We start from the raw sequence: 25,666 nt of genomic DNA, 5'->3' as shown, positions 1-25,666 counted from the left end.
GGTAGTTCATCTTAAGTGGATATCAGCGACACTGTTTCTACCGGACTAGCACATGATTGGCGCGAGAGTATCTCGCCGCGACATAGACTACCCGTCCCCCTTTAATTCATACAGTGAGTAAAAGACGGGTAGTCTGTCTCGCGGCGAGATACTGTCGCGTCAATCATGTGCTCGGCCTACAAATTTCACTTGCTTAAAAAAACCTTGTAATTATAGGTACATTTCTAATGTTTTCTTTTAAAATATAAGAGTTCAAAATAGTTATGAAAAGGTATAGGCATAAGTCACCTTAGCAATTTCTACGAACTTTATTAGTATCCAGTGCATTAACAACAAATACCAAACTGAGAAAACTCAAGAATTTTAATACTACACTTGTGACAATTTCAGCGCATTGGTCTTTATCACTGACCTCAGATTCAAGCCAATGTATACCGTATGATTTAGCTATAAGCTCCATAAAATCATTGGCGTTTTCGAAAATGTATTTTTGTATTTCCTTCCAGAGATTTGTAGAATACTCAAGGAGGAATAGCGCGATAGATATCTGAAAGCAAGACTAAAACTTACAGAAATTAATTTGGTTCGCTCTGTATCAGAGACAATGGTAATTTATGTGAGGAAAGAGTTCTAAATATTGTTTACACGCATTGATTATTTACCGTCAACAGCAACCAACTGCTGGGCATGTACCCATCTTATACAATGATGATGAGATTGGGGACGTAACAAATAATAAATAATAATAAATAAATATTATAGGGACATTCTTACACAAATTGGCTAAGTCCCACGGTAAGCTCAAGAAGGCTTGTGTTGTGGGTACAACAGACAACGATATATATAATACTTATACAAATACTTAAATACATAGAAAACATCCATGACTCAGGAACAAATATCTGCATGTGTTCATCACACAAATAAATGACCTTACCGGGATTCGAACCCAGGACCATCGGCTTCACAGGCAGGGTCACTACCCACTAGGCCAGACCGGTCGTCCTTAAGAGTCCCCGGCAAGCTCGGTTCTCCATACAAACGTAGTTACGCTCTCATTTTAAAACGACTAGCTAGATTGCTCTGAAACTTTGTATTTACAATAGGGTAAGGCATATCTAGGTCTGTAATTACTTTATGTAGCTTCATATACAATAGTAAAAAAATACAGCGAATTTAAGTATTTCATATAAAACTTGTTTCTGCTCTATTTAATTTGTTTTATATACTAGAGCTATATAAACTAATAATTACAAACCTAAATATACCTCATGTCATTGTATGTGCAAAGATTCGTTACAATTCAGTATGTAGTTTTAAAATAAGAACGGAACTCCGTTTGTATGGGAAGGTAACTCCTCTGGAGTTGCAGGCGTACATAGGCTATGGAGACTGCTTAACATCAGGCGGGCCGTATGCTGGTTTGCCACCGACGTATTATAAAAAAAAAGTAAAATTCGGCAGAGCTTGCCGGGGACTTAAAATATCTTTGCAGATATAGGAGCAGTAGGTTTAGGAACACTTAACGATATTAAATTATCAAAAGGAAAACTTAGAATAAATCACATTACCTCAAAAAATGTGTTAATCGGATGAAACCTTTTCTTGAGAGGATAAAAACTGAGTTTTTTGAGTAATAAGCAATTGCTCATCATGTAAACAAGATTTGACGCCCAATATTTAGTAGACAATAGGTCACCCACTGAAACCGAAAATCTTAGGTTAACAACAGATAAAAGAAAATTCCTAAATACTGTTTCATACGTGTTTAACAGTGAAAGTGATTTTTAGGGTTCCGTACCCAAACGGTAAAAACGGGACCCTATTACTGAGACTTCGCTGTCCGTCTGTCCGTCTGTCCGTCCGTCTGTCCGTCTGTATGTCTGTCACCAGGCTGTATCTCGTGAACCGTGATAGCTAGACAGTTGAAATTTTCACAGATGATGTATTTCTGTTGCCGCTATAACAACAAATACTAAAAACGGAATAATATAAATATTTAAATGGGGCTCCCATACAACAAACGTGATTTTTTTGCTGTTTTTTTCCGTAATGGTACGGAACCATTAGCGCGCGAGTCCAACTCGCACTTGGCCGGTTTTTAATATGTTTTAAAACCAACTGACTAACTCTTCTCAATATTTTAATTTTATCGCATGAACGTATTTTTATTATTTGTGACAATACGTTCTTGGTCAAAGGCAGATTTGTGAATCCTCGCAATATTTTATGATAAATTCTAAATATTGAATATTTTCTAGCTACGCGTGTTATGCGAACTAGGTACCCGTACTTGGTCTTGCTTATTTACGCTGGGGTTGTCATTTAAGTCTATACAAATGTCACGACATGCGATGGTATGTGACTGGATCAGCACACATCATCAACAAACTATGCACACATCTAAGGACCTGATAGTTGTGAAATATGGACCAAGAGTTATATATCTAAGTTTTCGATGGCAGTTATTTACAAGAGAGAAATAAGTTATAAACTAAAATAAATGTCATATAGGTACTAAAGTCAAAGTAACCAAGTCCTCCATTGGCCGAGGTCGGGTCGGGACGGGAACGAACTCTTCAGTTTAAGTGGCTTTTCCGGCATCCACCACTGGAGGGCTTGGTCACATTTTCTTTAGTAGGTATATGTAAGGGAATATGTAAAACCACGCTCTGCTACTATTGTGCCTGTGATCCGTGGTTTTACCTATTACTTCAGCTGCCCTCTCATATTCCCGGTCTTCATGCCTGTGCTCTGTGATTTCTACCTCTATCTCAAGTTGCCCTCTCATATTCCCTCACAGTATATTAAATCTATTTCAGTTTATAATTTATATATACTAGTGATTACTTAATACACAATAAAGAATATTTGATTTGTTCCCTAGTTGTAAAGATGCTAGCTAAGAAGTACGTGTGTGCTGGTGAAAACCAGGGTGAAAACAGCCTAAACAAACAAATATAAGTGTACGCACTTACCCTCAGATTCTGATCGTATAGATAACTCGTTTATCATAAGTGCCACGCTAATAACCAGGGATACAGTGCTCGTCATGGCACTTATGCAATCGATGTGTACTCCAGGATATTTGTAGTATCTTTATACTCCTCAAAAGTAACAAAAAAATTCAAAGAAGTGTGTCATTTTGTGACAGATACAAATGTCGTACCATTGTCGTATGAATTAGAAGTTTCAAATATATGAAACACGTGGTTTTCTGAAATTGCACTTTGACAGTTTGCAATAAAACTGTTATTGCTAAATCTTTACAAGGCGATTTGAAACTTTAAGCATAGATATTTTATCTTTTATGGAGATGATTGAAAAGAGATTACACAAATAGTTTTTATTTGCGACATTTGCATAAAATATTGAAGCAATTAAGGTAAGATGGGATAAGACTAACATAGTTTATTTTGCTCGGGGCAAGACTAACAGTATGAGGATTCCATAAGTGATAGTCTTACAGTTTTGAATGATTCACGGTTAGTTTCACTAGACATACGTCGAAATATCGGGAACTCGAAACCAATACAAAAGGTAATCACGGTCCATATCCCGGTCGATATTAGTCAAGTGATAGTCTTATTCCGGTGACAGTCTTACCCCACCTTACCTTAAACATACGTAAATATAGTTGGTCAATCCAAATTGGCAGTAAATAAGAACCAAAAAACTATACATCCTTTTTTTTTGGGTGCTAGTACTAGTGTAAGACAAAGATAGTACGATTCTCTCTGTCTATGTTTGAAATGAGACAGTCCTTTGACAAACTATACTTTCAATGAGGACTACTAAACTTGGAACATGATCGATTAAGCCATATTTGAGATTTTCAAAAAACCTTCGTTGTTTCTAATTCTTATATACAAAGTCTGAAGATTGGTCGGTTGGTCCAGGAATCAATAGTGTATCAAATATGTACAGTGAGCTGCGAAATTGCATGGAGAAATTATGAATGAATTCGTTGATAAAGTCGCCATGCACTTTTACGGCTGATGGTACCTATACTAAGTATAATTACTGTATAATGTAAGCCAGAATAGTTTTATGAAGTAACCATCAGTTATCCTGCTGGAGAGTAGTTCATTAAAAATTTGAAACTTAAAGAAAATCATAAAAAAGTTAAAAGAAATGTTAAGACATTACGTTTTATTAGCAATACCACGAACGCTTACTTAAGATTGTGTAACATTTTCTCGTGTAACATTTTCTTTATCTTCTAAAGGTGGACTTGGATCATCTCTCGAAACGAACGCCATCAACTCCTCAAAGCCATCCTTAGCCATTTTTCCCTTACCTTCATTCAACATTATATCCCTAAGCGCCAAGGTACTTAGCATATTCTCATCTTCATTCCCATCATTGCTTTGTAAGATCCTGTCGTGTATTAGATTTGACAGGTTGATGTCATCCATCTCAGAATCATCTAAGTCGGTTACGTTTTGGGATTCATAGAGCGATTCTGTGAAGCTTCTGCGCATAGCTTGTGCCTCGCTCAGCTTCCTTTTAGCTAGTTCTATGAAAGTCGGCGATTTTAAGGTTTCCCGTAACCAATTCTTGATTCGGTTCTTCTTGTCTTCTACGCGGGCCTTAAATCTGGAACGGTAATTAACGGATGTAAGATAAATAATAAGCACAGATTTTCACCGATACCTAAAAAATATTAACCATGCCACGCCACTTTGTAGATCACTCCTGAAATCTTTGTTATCTATTAAAAATCTGCTTAAAACCATATCTGAAGCAAAGGCAGAGCTATACCAAGAGCAAAAGGCAGTGCATATCTTTTCTCGGCACGTTTCGCCGTATTTTCGAACCCTCGTTGCTTCGTCTTGGTTACTTGTTGTAATCGAACCATTGTACTTAGAGTAAGACCTGTACACCAACATGAGAGCAATAAATATTCTATTCTATTCTATTCTATTCTATTCTATTCTATTCTATTCTATTCTATTCTATTCTATTCTATTCTATTCTATTCTATTCTATTCTATTCTATTCTATTCTATTCTATTCTATTCTATTCTATTCTATTCTATTCTATTCTATTCTATTCTATTCTATTCTATTCTATTCTATTCTATTCTATTCTATTCTATTCTATTCTATTCTATTCTATTCTATTCTATTCTATTCTATTCTATTCTATTCTATTATATTCTATTCTATTCTATTCTATTCTATTCTATTCTATTCTATTCTATTCTATTCTATTCTATTCTATTCTATTCTATTCTATTCTATTCTATTCTATTCTATTCTATTCTATTCTATTCTATTCTATTCTATTCTATTCTATTCTATTCTATTCTATTCTATTCTATTCTATTCTATTCTATTCTATTCTATTCTATTCTATTCTATTCTATTCTATTCTATTCTATTCTATTCTATTCTATTCTATTCTATTCTATTCTATTCTATTCTATTCTATTCTATTCTATTCTATTCTATTCTATTCTATTCTATTCTATTCTATTCTATTCTATTCTATTCTATTCTATTCTATTCTATTCTATTCTATTCTATTCTATTCTATTCTATTCTATTCTATTCTATTCTATTCTATTCTATTCTATTCTATTCTATTCTATTCTATTCTATTCTATTCTATTATATTCTATTCTATTCTATTCTATTCTATTCTATTCTATTCTATTCTATTCTATTCTATTCTATTCTATTCTATTCTATTCTATTCTATTCTATTCTATTCTATTCTATTCTACTTATTTTAATGATAATTTAGATAAGTAGATGTATCTATACATAAACGAAAGAGAAACTAATATGCGATTGTGTATTGTGTAGCTGTAGAAGACTGTGCTTTCTTTTTGAGTCCACCAAAACCTGTAAGTAAGTCGTATTTTTTCGTCTTTGATATCATGCGTCACTGTCGCACTTACGTACTTGTTAAAAAGTAACAGTTTTAATGGCAGACGATTAATCTCTTATCATTTTGTATAACATCATAGGGGAGACTAAAACTCACAGACTCCGGTGTCTAGGCCACCTTGAGAGAATGAATGAAGATCGGAATGTGAAAATAGTGTACCTGGGCCGCCCAGCAGGAGGACGTATTCAGTATTCATTTATTTCTTGCTTCCATGATACATTTTTGGGTAGTATTTACATATTTCTTATGGTATCACATGGACCCTGAACATGGACCATGGTCCTGTCCGGACGCCCCAGGTATCGCTAAAGCGACATGGTGGAGGCGGATCTGCGCGAACTCCGAATCAACATTTGGCGAGAAGTAGCGCAGGACCAAGAAAAGTGGCGCTGTCTTGTATCGGAGGCCAAATTTTGGGTCACTGAGCCAACGGAGTAAGGACGTGAGTATACCTTTGTAAGTCCTGCTCTCTCTCCCTAGCTCTCCTAATTTTCTCCTGCAGCTCCGGCACATTGGCGCACTCGTTGCCTGCGATGGTCTTCTCCACCCATGACGTCATCTCCGATACCCTGCTGTAGACGCCCGGGGAGTGAGGGTCGCCGCACTGCTTGCCGCCGAAGGACACGATCCCGAGGAGGACGCCGTCACGAACGGCGGGACCACCAGAGTCGTGCTGTGAATTTTATAGTATTTAGGGCTAAGAGATTTGGGCTTTAGAAAAATAATATCTTAAGCTACATCCGTCAAAAAAGAGAATACCTATAGAATTAGACCAAGAAAAGTCTAAAACGATTTTAATAGCATACACAGTGCAACTGTTATTAAATAACATTAAATAACGTATACATTTTATACGTTATAATTTCATAGAAGTGACGTTTAAAATAACATTTGCACTGCGTGTGCTATCAAAATCGTAGCAGACTTATATTGGTCTAACTCTATTAATAAATTGGAACTTAAATATTATACCTGGCAACACTGAATTTGTAAAACGCGTCAAACCGAACAAATATTGTACATTTGTGTTTTTGTGTATAGAACCAAAAGTTATCAATAGCCTTTCGAGAGGTTCAAGAAGATATGTTTAAGCGTTACGCATTCTGGACGACCACATAGCTAGGACACATAAGTTAGAAAAAGCCTAACGATCTCATAAGTCGGTAAGAGATAAACGTACATTTCAAGCATCTTTTCCACTAGTGGCGTACCCGGCGCACATCATGCGAGGTTTTATATAGAACACGTGTTCAGGCAAATATACCTATATTCACATCCTTCCTTTCCTACACTCGCATTGTGGTCTCATAAGTGATAAAGAAACAAACTGACATCTCATAAGCCAGAAAGGGACAAACGTACGTTGCAAGCGTCTTTTCCACCAGTGGCGTACCCTGCGCACATCATGCGAGGTGTGATGTAGAATCTGTATGCGGACTGGCACTGGGAAAGCCTCATCGCCGGCACGGGGACGAAGCGGAGACGATCTGGTATGTGTCCTGACCCCGTCTCCTGGAATCAAGGATGAGACATACACATAATATCTTCTTACATGAGTACTGCCCCAGCCGGTGACAATAAGTATGTCTCCCGGTTTGATCAGGTACTCCTATGAGGGCAGGTTCAACACGGCGATATTACGACCGATGGGTATGGGCTGGTCTAGACGGACTATTGTAATTTCATAATAAACCAAATAGCTTACATAAGTACTGCCCTGGCTAGACAATAAGTATGTCTCCCGGTTTGATCAGGTACTCCTTGGAGGGCAGGTTCAGGATGGCGATGTTGAGCCGATGGGCAATTTCATGATAAACAAAGAAATGGCTTACATGAGTACTGCCCCAGCCGGTCACAATAAGTACGTCATCCGGCTTGATCAGGTACTCCTTGGAGGGCAGGTTCAGCTCCGCGATGTTGAGTCGATGGGCAATTTCATGATAAACAAAGAAATGGCTTACATGAGTACTGCCCCAGCCGGTCACAATGAGTACGTCATCCGGCTTGATCAGGTACTCCTTGGAGGGCAGGTTCAGCTCCGCGATGTTGAGTCGATGGGCAATTTCATAATAAACAACGAAATAGCTTACATGAGTACTGCCCCAGCCGGTCACAATAAGTATGTCATCCGGCTTGATCAGGTACTCCTTGGAGGGCAGGTTCAGCACCGCGATGTTGCGGCCGATAGGCATGGGCCGGTCCAGGCGGATCAGAGAAAAGTCGTAGTCTGCGTTTCCGGGGACGTATTTAGAGGGGAAGAACACCTGAAATGTCAATAGATTTTCTAAAGTACTCGTAAGTACGCATAACAATATGAATTCTTTGAAAGAGTCGGTAAGACTAAGACTGTTACCAGATCTCGTGCTGCTACGGAAATAATTTTATTTTAGATACAAGCTTTTATCGACTGCACGTTTCTCCCAACGGGCAACTCAACTCATACTCATTAAGAGAATTCTCTAACCCAAACACAATTATGTTGTTTTATCACAGAGTTCCTATGGCCACCTCCTGTGTCCATCATTATATCATCTCGATGGTACCATAATATTGCGTTGTCACCCGACTTGCATAATCTGTATGCAAATTTTCAGGTCCATCGGAAATCGGGAAGTGGGTCAAATTTAGCTTCCAAGATTTGACCCACACTAATACACACTAACAAACTTACCTAGCAGAGTAAGTTAAATAAAAGCTTGTAAAAAGAACTTCCTTAAATTTTTAGCGCCAAAATCGTTAGTTCCTTTGCCTTTCATTGTAACATTTTATAGTCTTAAGGAATATTTTGAATATTGATTGGTATGTAATTGTCTTTGGATGTTATTTTTAACTTTAGTTCATAAGTTACTTAAGTATTGCATACCCGAAATGGGTAACTGTTGAAACAAATTGTATCATGATTACCATCTACAAATGTACACAGTTCTGCAATAAATCATTCTTATTTCTTATTCTCTCGATTCCATTTTTATCCGGTATTAAATTAAATTTCAAATATGACTTAATTGTCCTCACTCTGTTGACTCTAGCCTGGTATCCTCCCCTATTATGAAAAGAGCTCCCTGCGCGTACTATGAAGACGGCCAGTTTCTTCTTCTCATTGTCGTGTGCTCTGTAAGTAAAAACCGTTTTAAGAGGCGTAAAGCCAGAAAATTAGAAGAAAATAAAATATATGGCGCGCCGCATGTAACTTGCGACGGAAGCTATGGAAATTCCACGGATTCTAACGTTTTACGTTAATAACTATGATTTTATACTTGTTTAAAATACATTACATGCTGATCTCCATGCGGTTATAGTTGGAGAGACACTCACGAATCAAAGCAGTGTCCGGCCGTGAGCACCCACATCTCGTCGATGATAGACTCGCCACACCAATGACGGCCGCTGCGGGATATGGCTACGTTGTATGGGTACATGCTAATTCTGATCTCCATGCAGTTATAATTGGAGCGAGACAGATACACTCACGACTCAAAGTAGTGTCCGGCCGTGAGCAACCACTTTTCGTCGATGATAGACCAGCCACACCAATGACGGCCATTGCGGGATATGGCCACGTTGTACGGGTACATGCTGATGCTGGTTTCCATGCCGCATATAGTTAGAGCGAGACAGATAAACTCACGACTCAAAGCAGTGTCCGGCCGTGAGCACCCACTGCTCGTCGATGATCGACCCGCCACACCAATGACGGCCGTTGCGCGATATGGCCACGTTGTACGGGTACATGCTAATGCTCGTCTCCATGCCGCCGACGATGCGCCGAACGGCAAACGTACGGAACACCCACGACATGCCACCATCGTTGTTGGTTAGGTGTTCTGAAAACATTTTAATCGTCGCTTACATTGAAAAACTAGAGTCTAGTAGCCGTACCACGAGTTGACAACTGACGTTTACGTTAGCGACTACGTAAACTAGATCGCAGTCCATCCCGCTCGCACTGATGTATTGGTGTGATAGAGCGGGAATGTGATCAAGTTTACACAGTTGCTAACGTAAAAGTGAAATGCCAACTCGTGGTAGCCGTAAAGGTAGAGTTACAACCATAGTAGTATTATTACCGAAAGCATCCTCATTCCTCAACTCTTAAAACATACTTATAACTAGCATTTTTTTTGTTTATTTAAACCAAGCTTTTTTACTTATATAGTGCTATTTTGTAAAATGGAACTGCTCATGAAGGCCAGAAATGAAACTCATTTACGACAAAAGTTTATTGTTATGAAATTGAAATGTACTATGATTGTAAATAATTTAAATTATTTCATACGTTTTTTACCTTCCTCTTTCTTCTCCGCAGCAATTTTAAATCTCGTAGCCGATTGATCGCTTTTAAACCTATAGTTCTCTTCCAGCATCGTCTTTATATTTCCATCTTCATTGCTATCCTGACTTCCCATCCTCAAAGCCGGTTCCTCCCGCTTCTCATCTCCTGGTACCGACTTGGGCGGAATATACTCAAAATACACCCCATTCCTCCTTTCAACATCACTGAATGCAGTTTTTCCGAAAAATAGAAGGAATGCTACTACTAAGTTAGTGACCATGGTTGAAAACACATCATAAACATTATCAGTATTACGTGAAGGACGTACGTACGTACATTTGATTGGAAATTAATGAAACTTGATAATACGCGCAGTTTTATGTGAATTCTTGCATTTTATGGCTTGTATTTACTTTGGGTTTGGTGGCGTTTTTTAATTTTGCTTTAAATAATTTCACGGTGTAGACACTTGTTTTTAGTCACTCGCGCTACATGTTTCGGAGAGTCTAGGTCTCCTTTCTTAAGCACTAACAGTGCGAGCAGCGTTCACTACGGCCGTGTATCGCGTACAGCGGCGCGCCGTCCGATCGTCGTTGTTCTATCCACTGGTGGAGCATATTAAGATAAGATAAGATCACAGGAACCACCTAGACCAATGGTGGATCACAGTGAACTTTAGCGTACTATTAAATCCACTGGTGGATCGAGATGGTGGATTCTACAGGACAGGGAAATTTTCGGTTATCATTCAGAATGAACTTTTGAAGTGACGATTTTGCTGTACCTAGTTGCCAAATCAATAGTACTTACTGTCTGTGTTTAAGAAAAAGTAAGCTAGCGGTTTGTACAGTCACCTGCAATACCTAATATAACATGTTACTCTTTGAAGGCCGAGAAAATATGCGACACGCTCCCAATGGCTCTACAAAAAAAGATCGTGTCAGACATTTTTGCGGCCTTCGTTGTATAACATAATATTACATGTGATTGTACTCCACTCCAGTGTTAGTACGAAAAAATAAATTAAATTTAAGAGCCACGCCATCTATCAAGTATTAATAACACGAGTACCAAGTTGTTGCGAGGCGAAAAGCTCTGCCAGGGTACAGAATGAACTTAGTACACAGTAGTCGGTGTGGAACGGTTGTGCTTGGAGTTACCACTACTTGCCACTAGATGTCGCAATCAATCTAAATCTGTATGATATAAAAGTCATTTAAGTATATAGAGTTAGAGTTATAAGTATAAGCAAAGATATATATAACTCCGTAATAGCAAAGATAGATATAACTCCGTAATAGATGGATACAGTCTAAGGAAAAAACGTGCCTCGAAAATCACGAAAATTAGATTCTCGATCAGATGGCGCCACTAGTTTTGGCCTACACTCGTATAGAGGGCGTTGACTGTTGCGTTTGTTATTTATAATTTTAACGCATACCAGTGAAAGAACATGGGTCAAAATCATATAAAAATAATTAATGCAAATAAAAAAATCATTTATCCATATTTAAATACATTTTATCGTATTTTTATAAATATTTATTTTTAGTTTTAAAGTGTGTCGACAGATGGCAGTGAATTTACTGGGGTTACAAAATTTACTATGACAGTACCGCTCTAGTATAAGTTACTCTATGGTAATAGATAGATACAATCTAAGGAAAAAACGTGCCTCGAAAATCAAGAAAATTTGATTCTCGTTCAGAGGGCGCTACTAGTTTTGGCCTACAGTCGTATAGATGGCGTTGACGGTTTCGTTTGTTATTTAACAATTTTAACGCATATCAGTGAAAGAACATGGGTCAAAATCATAAAAATAATTAATGCAAATAAAAAAAATCATTTATCTATAGGTATATTTAAATACATTCTATCATATTTTTATAAATCTTCATTTTTAGTTTTAAAGTGTGTCGACAGATGGCAGTGAATTTACGGGGGTTATACAAAATTTACTATGACAGTACCGCTCTAGTATAAGTTACTCTACCTATATGGTATAAGTGCAACAATTTTGAAAGCACTCGCAGTGCAAATGTTATTTTAAACGTCAAACTTCTATGAAATTATGACCTATAAATAACACTTGTATAGCGTGTGCTATCCAAATCGTTGCAGACTTATCTTGGTCTAACTCTAATAGACTCAAATTATGGGATAGAAATGGGCGTTCTGAAATAACTTAGTGTAAAGTTTCATTTTAGGGACAAGGTTTTGTCGCTGACTGTATTTTTACCGATACAATACAAGTGTGTCTGGGGACACCAGCCGAGCTAGCACATGATTGGCGCGACAGTATCTCGCGGCTAGTGTATCATCTATCTTTGGTATCATGGATAGTCTATCTCGCCGCGAGATACTGTCGCGCCAATCATGTGCTAGGCCTACTGGGGGACACGTATTGCTTTAGCTAGATAGAAGCTTCTAATGAGATACTAAAATTTTACGCTGGTAATCAGGGGTCGGAAACCGGTATTTGCTCCATACAAAAATACCGGTATTATTACGTTCTTTTTCGTTCTTTTGTTTATAATTTCATTTTTAATGGGACGTTTTAATAATGCAAAATTGTTTCCTAAATACATGATTCAGTCCTACGTAATGAGCATAAAAAAATTCAAAATATTGGGCTATTTCGGGGTTTTTAAAAAATACCGGTTCCGAGCCCTGCTGGTAATTATTACTTACCAGCTTGAAATTTTTTTCTTCAGCCAAATATTAATAATAATTATTCTTACTTAATACAAAAAAGCAGATATAATTAGCTTAAGAATCGGACGAGAAACACTTTTTATTATTACTACTAATATTTTTATATTATAAATGCGAAAGTAACCCTAGTTGTATGTCTGTCTCTTATCTCTTCATGCTTAGAACAAACTATTATACAATCTGTGTTTAGGGCGAACGTGGCACGCTACGCTCGTGAATTTATTATAGAATCTTTCACTTGCACAGGACTCAAAATAAAACCGGCCAAGTCCGAGTCCGACTCGCGCACGAAGGGTTCCGTACCATTACGGAAAAAACACGTTTGTTGTATGGGAGCCCCATTTAAATATTTATATTATTCTGTTTTTAGTATTTGTTGTTATAGCGGCAACAGAAATACATCATCTGTGAAAATTTCAACTGTCTAGCTATCACGGTTCATGAGATACAGCCGGGTGACAGACAGACAGACAGACGGACAGACGGACAGACGGACAGCGGGGTCTTAGTAATAGGGTCCCGTTTTTACCCTTTGGGTACGGAACCCTAAAAAGCACCCGAAGAAATATGAAACTTTGTTCTCTTGTTATACGAATAACTATTACACATTTTTTTTTACTTTATTAGGTACACTAAACACACTATATCGTACAAAATCATGATAAACATAGGTACATAACACATGTAACTTCTGGCTTAAGAACTAGCACGAAATCCAAAACCAGTGTACTGTAAACAGCATGTTTTACATTTGAGCGCAAATTTCTTAAATATTAACACCATATTACAGGCATAACAGCAGCAACAGAGAAAACATCAGGATACAAATTTAATATTTATCTAAGCATTACAATATAAGTGAGTAATAAACTTTAAATAATCATTAAACTTCACAAATGAAACAAATTTAAAAGGAGTAGGTCTATCTACTCCCCAAAATCGTTTGTTTCGCGTAGCGAAATTTCCAGTCGCATTTTTCCCGAATTTATATTTTATTTATTTTCTTAGTACTAAGTTTTATTACACGTGTAAATCCTCATCACTTGTGCTGCGCTTTCTCAAACTGTAATGTTTTCACAGTAGTCAACACTAGTCACCCTAAGTCAATAGGTTTAGATTCGTTAGGTAGCTTCAGATGCCCAAAGAGCAAACTGCCCAGTCATAGAGCCCGTTTAGTTTTTAGTTACGTTGTGAAGGAAATGTTTTTGGAAAAGGAACAATTGAAATAAAAAAATATTACAGAAAGTAACGCATGTAAGTCTATACGAACGGGGACGAAAAAGAAACACTCTAGTGGGGGGAAATGCGAATGGAAATATTGCTATATAGAACTAACGCGTTTGGGGGACTGATCTAGCCACTCCAACAGCTAACTAGCTAGACTTCAACAGCTAGTCGTAAAGATGCGTGGACTGTACGACGACGATCAGAGTGGTGGTGCACATAGACATCATGGCGAGAGGTAGCTTCAGACCAGGTGGTAGCAGGCGCCAGGCTTTCCTGAGTGGAGGACGCGCGCGTATGTAGCGCGCCAGCCGAGTTAGATTGACGCGTGTGTTCCCATCTGAATTAATATGAAATAATTAATATAATTATAATGTTACTTACCGTGACATACCGTGCTAATATGCAAAAACTAGTGAATGTCTAAGAATAAAAAAGTCGTTTTGTTGACAACTCGCTAAATCGATCATCAGGATTCAACTAAATAATAATCCCTATAGACAAACCACCTGGTCACGGGAATCTTTTGAATAGGCACGGACAGTACTGCAAGGATGATTTATATTATTCGTATGGTATTATTATAAATCTTGGTCGCACTACAAATTTACCACGAATGTCCAAAAAGGAAATCCACCGGAGATGCACTGAACTTACCAACGAGTGATAACACAGCCCATTGGTTGCAAGGATGATACTAACCCTGTTCAACTAGAAGCCGTTCGTGGACAAGCATGCTCAGCGCATCCGTTTGTGCTTGCATCAGCTCTGCACACGCGGCCGGCGCGCACATTTAGACCGTGAGGTGATGCGCGTACGCATAGCTGCAGTAGAGAGCCGTAAATGACTGCACAAGGGTACCAAAGGAAGGACAAGGACAGTACCGCAAGGATCATATTTACCCTGTTCGACTTGAAGCCGTTCGTGGACAAGCATGCTCAGAACGTCAGTTTGTGCTTGCATCAGCTCCGCACACACGGCAGGTAGGTACGTTCATCTGGGCTGTGAGGTGCTGTGCGTACGCGTAGCTACGGCAGAGTACCGTCCATTAATGCACAAGGGTACCAAAGGTAGGACAAGGATGATACTTACCCTGTTCAACTAGAACCCGTTCGTGGACAAGCATGCTCAGCGCGTCCGTTTGAGCTTGCATCAGCTCAGCACACACGGCCGGCACGCACATCTGAATTGTGAGGTACAGCGCGTACGCATAGCTGCAGCAGAGGACCGGCCATGACTGCACAAAACAGGTCACTATCATAAATTTAAGTGGGGCTCACATACAACAAACGTGATGTTTTGCCGTTTTTTGCGGAACCCTTCGTGCACGAGCCCGACTCGCATTTGGCCGGTTTTTGCTTATTGCAGTTTAAATCCTTAAGAGGCAATCATTTCTCCATACAGACGTACTCGACTGTTTCCTCCGTGATTTTTGAAGCTAGAGCAATGATTTTTTCAACACAGATTATTATTATTATTAATATCTGTGTCGGACTGCTGTGCTTTTTTTATATTTTTGTTTTTTAAGGCTCTAGAGCACTTCAAATATTTGCAAAAACGGCCTAATTTACTAGGCCGCAAAGAGAAGCGTGGTATTCAAAACTGACATGAATTTGCCTTTAAAGCAAAACAGTCCTACACAGATAATTTCATTACCATTTTTCGTTACATTTGGTTGGGTTTTGGAGGAGAAAACAGTTGAGTACGAAACCTCGTTTTTTGAGAATTTTACGCAGGATTTTTCTCGTAACGGCGTTGTCCTTATCGCACTAAATAGTTTTAGGCGCCGCTTCCGGCGAGATATATTTAAATCTCAGCTTCCGTATCCTCTTAATGTATAATACTAGCGACCCGTCGAAAATCCGTTCAGTAGTTTTTGAGTTAATCGCGAAAGTATAGTGATTATAAACGCGAAAGTACCTCGGTATGTCTGTCACAATTAAACCGCTGATTTAGATTAAATTTTGTATGGAAATAGTTTGAGGCCCGGTGAAACATATGATAGTTTTTTATCAACTAAAAACAACTATAAAACAAATAACTATTCAATGATCAGTTTATAACTTTACAGACAAACCTCCTGATCTTTTAGTAGTTTCAGTAAGAGCCAAGTAGTTGCAATCCATTTTGGACAGTCGGTGACAAACCCCAGTACTATCTGAAAATAAAATCACTATTTTAGGTGTAATACGTATGTACATTACAGTACAGCGTTAATCTTTGAAATGTTTCGGAAGATACGTTTGTGTTTGACTTACCAGATTATCAGTTGTTGGTCTAATTTTGTCCAGTAAATCCAGAACTGCCTTATACGTAGCTTGTACACCAAGTACATCAATATGGTTGTCTCTGAACCTCAGACACAGATGCTTCAGTTTCACGTAAATGTGGTAAAAAACCAAAAACGTGACTATTGGTATAATATCTAAAGCCAAAGTCGGTATCAGAAATAATAGCTGAAATATGTCCGGGCCTTGGTCTGCAACACTGCACTGGTATATAGCGCCGGATATAAAATTTAAGAAGAACGTTAAAAAACCGCATATCCTTAAAATCTTGCCTAAGTTTTCCACGAACAAAACCTGGTGCATCTCTATCTTCACCAGACTCGAATCTAACATAAATTCGTACACCGTGTATCGACTCGCCACCAAAATGAGGAAAGTCAAAAAATATTGACCAGCGTAAATGGCCCACAATGGTTCAACAAGCACCGAACACGCTAAGAACCCGGACATGATTATTCCTGTTATTATTGAAAAGTAAAAGGCGACCGTTTTATAATTATTCATTTGTTTTACAAAGCCAAAGTTGAAACCGGTAACAATTTGGGCTATGGTAAAAAATAGGATTAAAGGTCTGGATAACTTTGGAGTCTCCATATTTTCTACAAATGCTTCTTTTGGAATCGGTAACATTATGAACACACGACTGAAAAGTAGTTTGAAACGTTGGATTATCAACTGAACTGGCTTTTCAATTTATGAACTAATCTACTTATAAACTCCAATAAATGAAATGCTTCTCTATTGACTTTCACAACAACAATATGTCACTTGTAGAACGTGCAAACGAACAACATTGTTTTGCTTTGCCTAAGTACTAACGACCTACTTATATTAGACATAACGCATGTTCTAGAGCAGTATTTTGATTTTACTATTTGTTAATTTTGATATTGTTATGACATGACCAGTCCGGTCCAGTTGAACTCCATCGCAGTCCATCCCGCTCGCACTAATGTATTGGTATTGGTACGATCGAGAGGGAATGCGACCACTTTACGCAGTCGCGACCGTAAATGTCAAATGCCAACTCATTTCGGTAGCAGGTACCAAGTTCACATATGGGATCTTTTTTCAATTTTGCAGCATTTTTAGAGTTCCGTACCCAAAGGGTAAAAACGGAACCCTATTACTAAGACTTCACTGTGTCTGTCTGTCTGTCTGTCAACACAGATTTTCACAGATGATGTATTTATGTTGCTTCTATAACAACAAATACTAAAAACAGAATTTAAAATACCATGCGTTTTCGTAACAGTGGAAGATTTTTTACAAATATTTTTGGACATACGATAAAATTGCGCTTATTATGTACAGAATAAGGAACTCTACCTATCCACCACATTTTATTGAAATCTGACGAAAAAAATATTGACAACAAAATAAAAATCTGCTCAATAATCAATAGGTTTTTTTATGTAGATAAAATTTTATTAAGAATATTTTCAAGTGTAATTATCAAAAATGTAATTTTCCTATAGTGGTTTAATAGGCTAGTAAACACGAAACATAAATTCATGTAACTCAATAGAAACACAAAGCACAACACCGAAATCAAAACAACGGGCGAGGGCAACAGAAACTAATCGAGCTTTGCGAACTATTCAGTGGAAACTTCATCCAATTTCGCGGCGGGCGGTTCAACTGTTTGGTTAACTTTCATTCAATTAAAGTTAACCAAACATATACATGTGTTTAGACTTGGGCGAGGACATGCCTTAGGATTATACTTGTATACAGAAATAGTACGAAGGCCGGGAAATATGGGGTCTGTCAAGTATAATAAATAAATAATAGAAAAAAAATAGTTTATTTACCAAAAATTATACATATTGTTTTATTAACCTATGATCTCCACACTAGGCTAGGCCTGTCTTGTGGAGTCAGTTGAGACAATTCCAATTTTTAATTAATATCTTCCTACGCTGAAGTTTTGGCATTGCTACGCTGAAGTATGATTATATACTTCGTTTTATTAGCAATTCAAACTATTCAAAGCACATTTTGATGCTCGAGAAAAGAAGCATTTTACTGTAACATCTTGGTTTTACCGCAACAATGTAACACTAAATGAATTGGTGGTCTATTTTAGACAAATTACGTAATTTGCATTATTTACTTGCGGTTTACCTAATAGGTACAATTTAGGTTTTTTTTTTTTTTTTCAGTAAAAAGTTACATATTATATTAAGTTGGTGTCATAATTATGTTCGAAGCGCATATAAGAAAATGCAAAAAGCACATACCACTACCAGGATCACATAAAACGCAGAAACTTCAAACGCACCAACAACATAACCTCGCACACAGTAAAGACTAAGCAAGGTGTCAAACATCTTGGTCGACACTCGGCACCCATAGCGCGTCAAAGCGTCAATTCGAAAACGCTTAGAAAACAGCGGGCACTCGGACTCCTCATTAACCCAGAAAATGGTAGCCGACAGGTGCCGAATGCCCGCAAAGATTTACGATTAGGTGAAATGGCTCATTGAGGAGACATTGGTACCGCAGCTGCACCAGTGAAAGACGAAAGAAACTTGTATGCGAGATATATTAGCCGGGCTGGTGGGTGCGCGGCCAGTGGCTCTAAAACCGCCGTTGAAATCGCACGCCCGTTCAACGCGCGGTGGATCTTGCGTTCGAATTTCGAACTTCGAAATTTTTTTCGTGTGCTGTGGTTTTTCGGAGGCCTGTGTTTTTGGAACAGTTTTGAGTAAGTTTTTGATTAAATTTTTAAATATTTTTTTTTTTAGATTTAGGAGGAAGATTTAGAATTGGGATTAAACCTAGGTCTTAAAGTAAAACTAGGTTATGTTGCATTTTAATTGCATGAACATTTTTTTACCAGTTATGGACGCAAGATCAAGATTAATCGCAATCTAGTTATTTCTTGAATGCCTTTGCAAGAAAGTTTAAGTATGAATATGTTCTGGATTAAAAGTAAGTTGGAACTAGTTAAGTTAATACCAAAACGACCTCAATACATACATCAGTACTGTCGCAGTTACTGCGTTTATTATAGTTACAGTTAGGTATTAATACAAATCTCATTTAAAACATCCGGCTAATAACCTGACAAATTGTATGGCACTTTTATGGCGACTGTGATTAACGTCTATAATTGTACGGATATTAATTAGGGTCATTTGCCTTTACATTTAAAAACAAATCGTAATTCAGGAAGTTGACGAAGTGAGCAAATGACATCAACGGGTACCTAATACCAATAGTTTAGCAATTTTTTCATAACAGAACTTTTTTTATTTTTGGATGTTTTCTTACTCAATCTTTTGGTCTTAATGATGAAAAAATGTAAGTACCAAATTGTCGTCTCGTTATAATATTTCTTATTTATATGCGCGTGATGCGCGGAAACTAGTCTTCGTAAGTAATAAAGTTTATTTTTGGTTTTTACAGATTTTAAAAATCAAACACACGTAATATTAACCATCCGCCATATCATTCGTCTAACAAAATATAAGAATATAAGCTAACCTAACTTATTTGCAAACTGGTGCCTAATTTGGTCGGATTGGCGAGAAATTGTTCCCGTCTGGACAGACCTTTAAGATTAGATCCTAAGTATGCATGTAATATTGCTATCCAGGGTACAGGGTCCATGTAGAACTACCCAGATTTTATAATATCTATAATACCGTATATGGTTGCAATAAATAAATATGAATAATTTGCCATAAGATTCTTGCTCTACACAATTGGATAGCAATAGGTTTTGGCCATCCAACTCGTAGCAAATTAAAGCCTCTATGTTGATTGCCACTGCTTCTTACTTCTCCTGTTATCGCTCATTCGCAGTATGCTCAGAGGTATATGGTCTAGTATTTTTTTTACACATGAATGCTGGAATATTCTACAAAGTAGCGAAAATTTCACGAGCATAATTGTGATTGTGTCTGATATTCTTGTTTAATTCATGAGTCGACTAAAGATAACTATTAATAACTTATGAATAAATAAGTAGAAGATAATCATTTCCATCTAAATGTTCCGAAAAAGTGGCAAAAGGAGGAAATTAATTTAATATTTTAATATTGTCTTCGGTTACCGCGATAGTTACTCATGAAATAAAACTATGAAAACGGATTATATCGCGTATATTGAATTTATAATACATCCTCATGTATTATAAATTCAATATACGCGATATAATCCGTTTTCATAGTTTTATTTAATATTTTAAGTTATACGTATCAACAAGTTTGGGAACAAATCAAATTATTTTATTTAATATTTTGATTTGTGTTTTTTAAGTAGTCACACTACTATATATAAATTAAAAACTGTAATAGATGTCATATATTAAAGAAAAAGTATGGCGATAGCTAAAGACGCCGGTTCGAATCCGGCCTTCACCACTGGAGGGCTTCGTCACTTTTTCTTTAATATATGAAAGATTCGCAAGTTTCTGGTAAACCTCCGTAACTCAGTTGGAAGCAGCGATCGAACCAGTGTTCCGATAATAGGTTAGAGATGGTTAGTCTTGCTGGGGACGGTGAATTTTTAAATTTCTCCTTTGATATTAATGTAGTATCGCGCGCAGACGTTTCTGCTTGACAAAAAAATAGTCAAAGGATCATAGGTTTATAAATATTAAAAAGCCCAATATCTTGAAATTTTACCCAATTACACAATTTTAGGTATAGGTAAAGTACCTATGTCGCCGATGTAAAAAAACCGGCCAAGTGTGAGTCGGACTCGTGCACTGAGGGTTCCGTACTTTTTAGTATTTGTTGTTATAGCGGCAACAGAAATACATCATTTGTGAAAATTTTAACTGTCTAGCTATCACGGTTCATGAGTTACAGCCTGATGACAGACAGACGGACAGACGGACAGACGGACAGACGGACAGCGGAGTCTTAGTAATAGGATCCCGTTTTTACCCTTTGGGTACGGAACCCAAAAAAGGACATTTAATTTATTTACTTTAACAACCTGTATATGTAGATAGGATTAAGATATCTAGTATTCAAATTAAGATATCTTTTGCTTTGAAGTTTATTGCAGAAAACCGTAGGTATATCGATAAATATATCGAAGTAGCCAAGGTGCTCACAAATATCTGCACACGCCTTTATTGTCAAGGCGTTAGAGTGCGTGTTCAGATATTTGTGAGCACCTTGGCCGCTCCGATATATATTTGATGCCGACTAAACAGCAAATTAATGAATCAAGTCACTTCTAATTTCCATATTGTTATTTAAATTAATTATGCTAATATGATGTTATTGCTTTGTGCTAACAGCGGGACACAATATGACGTGGAGCAAAAACTAATTGCTTGCATAAGAAAGTTTATAACTATGTATACAGCGTGTCTTGGGACTTTAAATACAGGGTTCAATTCTATTCGCTTAACTGCTACTTTTGTTACGGGACCAATCCCGAAATCGCGCAAAAAATATTGGCTTTTTCATACATTTTGGCTGATCAGAATCTGATCGTCGTGTCGTATTAGGTGTCCAAGCATCTATCCTCTTCTATCTATAGTTCTTAATAAACTCCTCTTCTCTCCTACTATCACACTCGACACGACGAATTTATCAAAAACATCATAGAAGAGAAAGTTGAAGCAAGGAGGAATAAGGGAAGACCAAGGAGAGCGTACATGCATCAAATAAAGGAAAAACTCAACGTCGTGTCATATCAGGCTGTCAAAGAGAAGGCAGAGTACCGCCAAACTTGGAAATTGCTCCACCGACAAGAGTCTTACTCTTAAATATATGATGATAAGAATCTAATCATCAGATGTCGATATTTTCTATGGAAGAGCCAACATTTTTTTCGCGATTTCGGGGTTCCTCCCATAGTAAAATTAGCTCGGTTTAGCGAATAGAATCGAGCCCTGGAGCGGCATCATGGTCGCGTTTTTGTCACCTGTCATGTCATGCGTCACTTTCGCACTTACATACTTGTTAGAACGTGACAGGCATGGTGCCCTCCTGCATTTAATGCCTCAGAGTGGGCGGCACGTTGTATAAGAGAAGGTTATTTTTTTTTAATTTGCACACTTTTTAATGCGGTTTAGAATACACAGAACAAACTATGCGGCTTAGTGATGTGATAACAGATTAATATTAACGAAAAAGGGACTTGATTGCTTATAAAAAAGATTTAAAATGGCTTCCCATATTTCGAGGACCGCAGTCTCCATAGAAAAAGCTACTTAGCTAAACTTGGCATCAACATCTAAGGTATAACAAACATACACAAAGGGGTCACGACGGAATATTAATATAAGTATATACCTAGACGAAACTATTCTATTAGTATACTTATGTGATAGTTATACTACACCACAATTTTCCGCAATTAAAAAAAGTTTTGATTTTCTAAATATAATTCTATATGTCAAACATCTTGCGCGACATTCAAAGAGTAAAGTAACGACATTACAATATTTGACGTTGTCAATCCAACAAACAACAATTTTGGAACACTATTACTGAATGAAAAATATTTAATATGTACATATGCATATTTTATATGTATTTATTTAATATGCACGCAGTTCAGTCGACTCGTTCGTGGCACAATACACGTGCGATCATTTTTAAGATCTAGTCAGGCTCTATTTTTTTCTAGTTCTGGAATATGGAAACTCCCCCTTTATCTAAGTCGGTAAGCACCAATCAAACCTGTCAGTAAGACGAGTATAATATGCTTAGATCACCTTTCGCCAGAATTAGGTTACTAGACAGATACAATAGCTGATGGAATGGAATGGCTGGATTCAATCCGAACTGTGTCAGAGTATCAAAGACGGATGACTAGTCATTTGGTAATGGATGAGGTATTGGTAAACTAATTCGATTTAATGATATGGACAGTGAGCTTTCATTGTTCGTTTTGTTTTTGTTGAAAGCTTGTTAAAAAGTGTTGTATTTTTTTTAAATCACGAAATAGGTTTTCGATTAGTTATCAACTTAAGTATTTGGCATTAATCGATTTTATAGAATTACTTAACGATTAATTAATGTTTAATGTACTTCTTTTATCCTTTTGTAAATCTTTATAAGTTGTAATTGTTGCCAAAATTTTATGTTTTTGTAGGAATAAATTTGGCTTTATTATTATTATATATCAACTTAATGTCATGTATCTATAAATTTAAATTTAATCTTTACCTTAACCGTATAATTTTTAGATGATGAAGTATTATTTTTGTACTATGGACATAATAAATGAATTATGGGTATTATAACAATGTAAGTATTGTAAGTATTAGAGAAAAATTATGTATTTTAATCTTAAATTACTTTCAGTAGGGACACAAAAACTACATCTGGAAAAAACGGACACATGTTTTTTACAGTATATTATTAGGATCAAAGAGGATATAATAGGATAGAGCGGTACTATCATAGTTTATTTCGTAACCACAGTAAATTCACTGCCATCTATCGACACATGATTAAAACTAAAAATTAAAATATCGAAAAAATTATTTATAAAATTAATGTTTTTTTTTATTTGCAATATTTGCATTAATTATTTTTATATTATTTTAACCCATGTCATAACAGAAAAAGTAAGGGCAAATCGCCTAGCATAGTACAGGCATGTGATGCGGAGGGATGAAAGTCATGTGACGAGAAAGGTATTAAGAATGAATGTGGAGGGAGGTACGAGGAGAAGAAAACCGAGGAAAAGGTGGATGGACTGTGTGAAAGATTATATGAAACTAACGCAAGTGAATGATGAGATGACGGGTGACAGAGAGGTATGGAAGAAAAAGACATGCTGCGCCGACCCCAAGTGAATGGGACAAGGGCAAGCGAATGATGATTTCGACCCATGTGTTAAATAACAAACGAAATCGTCGACGCCATCTATACGAGAGTAAGCCAAAGGTAATAGCGCCATCTGATCGAGAGTCAAATTTTCTTGATTTTCGAGGCACGTTTTTTCCTTAGACTGTATCCATCTATTACGGAGTTATATATATCTTTGTTAGGATTAAAAATAATAAATTCTTCGGATATAGGGAAAAATCTGTGAGCTCTGACTGAAATGGACTATCTCAGAAAATAATAGTAATGGTGGATATAATAAGTGCCAGTTGCACCATCCGCACTTGACAGACTGATCAACGTCACTCGGCGCGCGGCGGCTGTTCACTATGAAACTTTCCATACAATAAAATTTAGCGAACTCTTTAACGATGACAAACAGTTTGGTGCAACCGACCCTAAGTATGGGTGTTTATGAGAGCTGAAGTGATATACATCATCAGCTTTACCGCTTTTATTTTACCGCTTACAGTTTTGCGGGAACAGCCTGTACATACTTATATACAAAAAAATACTAAACAAAAAAAGCCCCCCCACCCCCACCCTAATAAGTCTCATAAGATTAGGAAGGCACTATTTTGTAAGAGCACAAAGCTACACAGTAACTTGATCCACGTAACGGTGCGCGACCTATACCAGTGATGGTAATTGGTAATATAATATAATCACAATTATTTATCAGTACGGTTTTTACTCACTATTATTTTTAGTCGCTTTTGGCGACATGTTTCGGATTCTTTGGGAATCCATCCTCAGGCACGAGTGTCCGCGGCGGTTGTACGTCGTGCACTGCCCGCGCCGCCCGCCTCGTCGCTCGTTGCGCACGCGCTGATGGGGCGGGGCGGGGGGCGCGGGGCAGTCCGCAGATACCGTACTGATAAATATTTTGAAATATGTCTCACGATAGTTTAAGTGCGATAATCACAATTGTTGTTATGTTAGGGCGCCAACACATTTACGATAATACCGACTTGCGATTACAGAGCGCAGCGACCGTCGCCGCGAAACCACGATAGAATCATTCGTATTTAAACTATTCGTAAAATTTTATTAAATTGGCAATTTTTTGGCTATACTTGATTGCGATTCCTACTTCGTACATTGTTAATAGGAAAAATCTAAATAATGTTTTTCAGATCGTCACGTGTTGATTTATATTTGCCTGACACACCGAAATCTTAATTTCTGTACAAAAATCTGGAGATAGATAGATGAAACTCAGAACAGTTAATAAGTTTTTTTTTATAACAATCTGGAAATCGCTCAATAACTATGCGGAACCCTACAAGGGGAAGACTACACCAGCATTAAAGCAGTAGTATTGCAGCGCAATATTACTGCCGACTTCTTTCCTGCATCCTGCCGCAATCGTCAAAATTCCGGGCATCGACGTCGATTTTGACAATTTGCGGCAGTAATACAGTCGGCAGAAATATCGCGCTGTAATATTGCTGCA

General features: G+C 37.3%; 2 protein-coding genes across 2 annotated transcripts in view; one reads left to right on the top strand and one right to left on the bottom strand.

Annotated features, from left to right (window-relative positions):
- Window positions 1-4,139: 4,139 nt before the first annotated feature.
- On the bottom strand, window positions 4,140-10,476 carry LOC134750845 (transmembrane protease serine 11D-like). The gene is made up of 7 exons (XM_063686079.1): window positions 10,185-10,476; window positions 9,528-9,723; window positions 8,915-9,011; window positions 7,990-8,163; window positions 7,262-7,411; window positions 6,352-6,572; window positions 4,140-4,599 (listed from the first exon to the last, which is right to left on the bottom strand). Exons 1-7 carry the CDS (start codon window positions 10,450-10,452, stop codon window positions 4,179-4,181), a joined length of 1,527 nt encoding a protein of 508 aa, XP_063542149.1. The 5' UTR covers window positions 10,453-10,476; the 3' UTR covers window positions 4,140-4,178.
- Window positions 10,477-18,721: 8,245 nt separating this feature from the next.
- LOC134751010 (agrin) overlaps window positions 18,722-25,666 on the top strand; it is an 82,966-nt gene continuing 76,021 nt past the window's right edge. Inside the window, exon 1 of the mRNA XM_063686325.1 lies at window positions 18,722-19,109. The gene's annotated coding sequence lies outside the window, so the exon portion shown is untranslated. The remainder of the gene's footprint in view (window positions 19,110-25,666) is intronic.

Source organism: Cydia strobilella, chromosome 21, assembly GCF_947568885.1.
Source record: "Cydia strobilella chromosome 21, ilCydStro3.1, whole genome shotgun sequence".
NCBI lineage: Eukaryota > Metazoa > Arthropoda > Insecta > Lepidoptera > Tortricidae > Cydia > Cydia strobilella.
This window is presented reverse-complemented; position numbering and strand designations above follow the sequence as displayed.

Excerpts from the sequence above, each read along its gene's own strand:
- LOC134750845 (XM_063686079.1), bottom strand. The coding sequence starts at position 10,452 with ATGGTCACTAACTTAGTAGTAGCATTCCTTCTATTTTTCGGAAAAACT. Across the intron at positions 9,012-9,527 it reads GCCGGACACTGCTTTGAGTC|AGCACACGACAATGAGAAGA; the intron begins GTGAGTTTATCT and ends TTTTACTTACAG. Across the intron at positions 8,164-8,914 it reads ACCAGGCTAGAGTCAACAGA|GTGTTCTTCCCCTCTAAATA; the intron begins GTGAGGACAATT and ends TTGACATTTCAG.